The 6000-nt window shown below is 40.6% G+C and overlaps 1 protein-coding gene across 1 annotated transcript in view; it reads left to right on the top strand.

The window, feature by feature from the left end:
• Positions 1-5832, top strand: part of LOC306858414 (uncharacterized protein) — an 11831-nt gene extending 5999 nt beyond the window's left edge. The window contains exons 4-11 of the mRNA XM_079398953.1: positions 3010-3292; positions 3386-3566; positions 3678-3770; positions 3864-4009; positions 4105-4206; positions 4717-4910; positions 4999-5229; positions 5319-5832. Coding sequence (XP_079255079.1) covers positions 3010-3292; positions 3386-3566; positions 3678-3770; positions 3864-4009; positions 4105-4206; positions 4717-4910; positions 4999-5229; positions 5319-5725 — 1637 coding nt within the window. The 3' untranslated portion in view covers positions 5726-5832. The remainder of the gene's footprint in view (positions 1-3009; positions 3293-3385; positions 3567-3677; positions 3771-3863; positions 4010-4104; positions 4207-4716; positions 4911-4998; positions 5230-5318) is intronic.
• Positions 5833-6000: the final 168 nt, after the last annotated feature.

Below are 6000 nucleotides of genomic sequence, written 5' to 3'. Positions count from 1 at the left end.
TATGAATTACATATATTGTCCTCTCTCTAACATTGGATAATCAAAACATTCTCATCTTGAGCAGAAAAGATAACAGTTTCAAAGTTTAAATTCCAACCACCTAACATAGTCACCTAACAACAATTATATAAATATATGTTCTTAGCCTACAGATTAATAATGCTAAATGTAGATCAGAAACGTCTTTAAAATCAAGCAACAAAGCATTTAAGTCGATCAGTTATATATTCATAATGAAGTGTCATCTAAGCACATATCAACATCTAGACTAGTCCACGTTCAGCTAAATAACACAATCAAATAAAACAAACCAATACAACTTTTAATTCATGGAGATGAACACAGAAACTAGCCTCATTATGAAGCCTCTTATTAACTGGATGTAATCTTATCTCTAGTCTCTTAAGGCTGGAATACACTACATGATTTCTGCCCTGATTTTCCACAGATTTACAGTCTGGAGAAGCTGATGCTAGTTACCAAAGATCAGAGCCAGTCTGTGGATTTGAGTAGTTTATTTATAGTAATTTTCAAAGCTTCAGTGTACTGTCAAAAACCTTCATTATTGTTTATTTAATTCTAACAAATAAGTTCTTGTTAAAAATTAACCAAATTTCTGCACAGGAGAAACTTGGTGTTGTTTCCTAACAAAAGGAAATATATCGGTATCGGCCAAAATACAATATTGTGCATCCCTAATGTGTGCCTTTCCAAAGCGTACCCATTCAATTGAATTTGCCACAGGTTAACTTCATTCAAAGTGTGGTAACATTTACAAGCAAAATGAATGCTCCTGAGCTAAATTTCAACTGTCCCAGATAAGGGCATGAGTACTTATGCAATGGAATCATTTAAGTTTTTTTTATCTTTAATAAATTTGCAAATATGTTAAAAACCCTGTTATTTTCTTTGTTGTTATGGTGTATAGAGTGTAGATTGGTGTGGGGAAAAAAAAGTAATTTAAAGCAGTTCAACATAAGGCTGCAACATAACAAAACATGAAAAAAATGAAGGGGTTTGAATACTTTCACAATGTACTGTATATATATCAACAACTTTACCACAAATAACATAGTTGACCTACAGTTGTAGCACAGGAGTTGGCAACCTGGACGTGAGCAAGAGGTAAAACTGCATACCAACGCACATTTTAAAGGGGTCATATGATGCCATTTCAAGTTTTCCTTTCCCTAAAGTTGCAAAGACTAAAGTCTCAAAACCAAAGAGATATTCTTTATCAAAGTTAAGACTCAAACACATCCCCACATGTCTACGTCACGATGTGGAAATATTTGAAAGAAAGCAGGGGTGGTTTCAGTAACCGCAGTAGTGTTGATGCAGTTGTGTCAGGGAGATGCTGTGTGTTTCCAGGAGAAAGCAAAAGCACTTTATTTGGCCTTCCAAAAGTTGATGCATTTAGGAATCATTGTTATGATTTGTTTACAACAGAACAGCACAACCCAAACGTTCGAATTTGCGCAACGCATTTTATGGATGACAGTTTCGTGAACCTAGTAGAGTACAAGGCTGGCTGTGGCTGTGCACGAAGGATAAAAAACAAAAAGGATCATTTCTGACTTTGCTATGACAACCTGGCGCTTCTGAATCAGCGACTGTAAGTATGTTTTGTTATTAGTTTAAGTACTTGCTATTGACTGTTCAAATGTGGAGTTTTGTACGTGTCGTGAGTGTGAGTGTGTGTGTGTGTGTGTGTGTGTGTGTGTGGGGAACAGGGTCACATCACAGCGGAGAGTACATCCCGTCAGAAATCGTCTTAACTGTGGCTTGTGTGCAAACACAACACATACGAGCTTCATCACTGTGTCTGTCACGTGACTCTGTTCTCTCGGCCTTGAACTGATGGTAAAACTAAAGTCATTATTAACGGCCTTTACATTTTTTTGGAAGCTAAAGCTCGTGATTATGGAAAGCGGGGAAAGTTGGCCAATCAGAGCAGACTGTGCTTGTCAGAAGGAGGGGCTTTGTAGAAAAGGAAGCGTTTGAGAGAACCGTGCTTTTGCATAGATCAAGTCCATTTAACTTCATTCACACTACGCGATTGAGTGCATGACAGCAGTTTATTCTGCATTTGGGTTTCTTTGCAATAAATTAATTAACACTATAAATGCTGTTTACTTTTAAGTTGGTATACAAAGTTTTAGGGGTGTCCCCGACTAAGGATTTTCATAGTCGAATTGGGATTTTCGAATCATGCCAATAGTGGACTGATAGTTTAATCATGTGTTTGGGGGCAGGGGGGGTAAGATGAATTACCAAGAGTCACGTCAGACAGTCATAATTACTGAGGTTAACACAGGAAAAATGTGTAACGGACCTCGCAGATTCAAACAGGGTAAATAATGTTTTATGTTTTGCTTAAAAGAGTTATCATTAAACGTCAGCGGAACCCTAAGAATTCACAACATTTTTTACAACAGTGCTCTCATTATAACGTTATTTATACGGCAGAAGTTATTAATGTTCTGCATTTCTGTTTTAAATTGCGCACGCTGAAGATGGCCAGTAGAATTAAGCATTTGATAGCAGGTTTATAATCAATGGGCTTTAACTCATCATTTATCTCATATAGTATACGCTTCGTTATTTATACTACATAAAGTTAATATTATGACTTATAGGGTATCTGCACAAAATTCCCAGAATGCACGTGTCATGAACGTGTCTGCTCAGCTCTGAATGAACTCTTGTTGTGGACGCGTTCTTCACACAACAACGTGCAGAAACACAGCAACTAAACTCTAAATATTCAGTGCATTTTATTATAATCGGGTTCTCATTATAATGTTATGTATATGACACCCCCTACCTTCACATGGCTGTTTCTTATGGCTACAGACACACACAGCTGGAGAGAACAGACACCACTGTGGATAGAAAGCATGGAGAGGACAAAATGTATATATGCATATCGATATTGTAACGTAAAAGTCATTCTAGCATACAGTGCATTGTGTCATGTGACTGAGAATTCACCTAGATGCTCTTTAGATGTGTGCAGGAATCCTTCAAGGCCGGTCCACTGCTTGATTTGTCATGAGCCCCAGACCAACACTGAACACCATTTAAGAAATGCATGCTTACGGGATGCGGAGGATGGCTGTATCCAGGAAGAAGTCTTGAGGGCCAAGGAGTCACAAGAGAAGTGGACAAGAGAGGGGAGGATTATGAATTTGTCTGAAGTCAGGAAATTGGTCAAGGAGGACCCATCTTGTGACTCCTTGGCAGAGTACTTCCAGGCAAAGGGATTCCTCATCAAAGAGGAGCATGACAGGTAGGGAGGTCTGTGAATGGATTTCTGATGGGTGTAATACACTGTACAAGGGTGTGTTAGTCATACCACAGTAATGGTCCCTTCGTTTCCTAGTGCTGCCCTCCAGGAGTCTGAAATCCTTGCTCTCACAGAAGAGGACATGGGTGAGGTGTCCAACCGCCTCAGCCAACATAAAGGGGTCCCTGCAAAGACCAAGACGGTCCTCCGGAACTTCTGCCTCGCCACAATGATGTGGGTCCATCACCTGGGTCCTACGAGCATTAAAGAGTTCAAGGTGAGCTCACCGCTGACATATTTTAGACGTGTTCAAACACAGATATATTAGGTCTTGTGAGGTGGAAGAATAAGTGTGAATGTTATAATTTTTGTCTGAATGTTCGCACAGGTCCAGGAATGGAATGACAGGGTGACGGAGAGAGATGGAGTCGTTGTAAAGCTGTCCAAAGGAAGCATAAAGTTGAACAGAAAAGAAGAACATGTAAGATGATCCTCTACATGCCACACTATTAGTTAATTAACAGTTTTTGTCACAGCTAACACTCATAAAATATGCACAAATCTTTTGCTGTAGTGGTTGGACTGCTACTTCAAGTACATCCGGCCAGAATATTTAAAGGCTCAACCTCCGGAGGGAGACGACAGGGACCGGTTCTTCCTGGGAGCTTCAGGACTTCCTCTTTGTAACCCAACAGCCGATGTGCAACGACTACGAGAAAAGCAAGTATTCTAGTCAGTGCTTCACGCGGTTGAGTTTCATGACATGCCATGACAGACATCTTATCTTCATTTCTCCCTCCAATGCATGCCAACAGGTATGTCAAGAGGCTGCAGGAGAGACCTATGCCACCACCAGAGCCACAGGCAGGAATGGTGGTCAATCCACCTGAGGAGGAGCCACCACAGATGTTGAAGAGGTACAGAATGACTTCACCTCATTAAGGTGACCCTCATGAGTAGGGTTTGGTAATTGTAAGAAATGATCTACTCGTCATTCAGATTTCTATTCAGGCAAACAATTCAGATTTTTGTTTTGTTTAAAAAATAGAAAGGAAAGTCATGTACACTTTTTGTTAATTTTATTCATCACTGACAACAGATTATAAGATCCATATCATCAACAAATTCAACACCATTTATAGTATGTAAAATTGATTGTTTTTTCCAAATACAAAGCAACAACTAACCTTTCTAACTCATGAATATTTGAGTGTATTTTTATAATCATAGAAAGGCTGCATCGAAGATGCATTGGCCACACAGCACACCAGTGCCATTATTGGAACTGAAACTTATTGACTTTCAGATGGTTTTGGAATTATTAAAAGAGAGAGATTAAAAAAAAAATTGTCAACTCAACGTATAAAGGCACTGTGCTCTAAATTAAGTAGATTATTATTATTTTCATTATGATTTTTTTTTTACAGGACATCTCCACCTACTCCAGTGGTGCCGCTCCCAACTCCTAGGTTTTGGGGAGCTTTTGAAGACATGTTTCCCGTTACCCTTCATGGGAAGCCTCCGACAAAGCCGCAGGCAGCAGAGGCAGGATTTGAGGACCGCAGCTATTACCACTACTGGAGGAGACTTCAGTACAAGCTGCGTGTACAGTATACTCTTGGTAAGTACTTACAATAATGCCAGTCACTTTACAGTCTACATTCTGTGAGATGTGTTTGGTTAAAACTCACCTTAGGCTTTTCCCCCAGAGCAGTCCACTGACAGAACTGGCCAAAAACCCAGAGCGCCTCGTGTCCAGCGTGCCATTGCCAAAGAGACCACGTGGACCAACAATGTGCCGTCTGTGGACAGTGTTCTGCTGGCATGGGTGCCCCTCCAGGAACCGTCCCCTGTCGCAAACGACCCTCTCCTCATTGCTTCTGTAGTCCATCAGAAATGGAAAGGGCTGGCCGTTAAGCACTTTGAGGGGAAAGGCAATGGTGTGACTATACCCACATTTGTAATTATTTAGAGGAGCAGGGAGAGGGAAGCTGTTTGCTCAAAAGCATGTTCATTTACCTTTGTGCAGGGGTCATTGCCACCATGGAGTTCCAGAAGAACCAGGTGGTGTGTGACTACCACGGTGAAGAAGTCTCCAAGCAGGAAGGGGAGCGGAGGCTGGAGGCCCTCACTGGGGAACCGTCATACCTGTTTTTCTTCAAGGGTGGTGAGCCTCTCTGCATCGATGCACAGAAATTCCCCTGTGACTGCCACCCTGACAAAGAAACGTTTGGGAGGAGGATGAATCATTCCCGAAAGAGAAATAATGTGTGGCCTCGGAGAGTTTCCTTAAACTGTCCTGACGGACCCAGGGAATGTGTTCTGTTCTTTGCTCTGCGAGACATTGCTGTCAATGAGGAACTCCTGTGGGACTATGGTGTTTGTAGAGCATCATTCAGAGGGAAAGGTAGAGATCTTCCATGGCTTCATGACTGACATGGTCTTTTTTTTTTTATGGGTGTTCATTTAAATATTGTACCAAAATTGTGACACAAATTGCATGGTTATCCAGTTAAAAATAAAAAAATATTTTTTTTTTTGTTAGTGTGTGCTTCATTGCTGTATTCTTAAAGGGGTCATCTGATGCGAAATGCACTTTACAAGTTTTTTGAACATAAATGTGTGTTGGCAGTGTGTGTACACAGCCACCCTATAATGATAAAAATCCACCCACCTCATTAAATCATTACCCCTTTCTCAAATCAAGCTGT

The sequence above is a fragment of the Barbus barbus genome (genome assembly GCF_936440315.1).
Source record: "Barbus barbus genome assembly, chromosome: 39".
Taxonomy (NCBI): Eukaryota; Metazoa; Chordata; class Actinopteri; order Cypriniformes; family Cyprinidae; genus Barbus; species Barbus barbus.
Note: the sequence above shows the minus strand (reverse complement) of the source record. Positions and strands in the feature narration are given on the sequence as shown.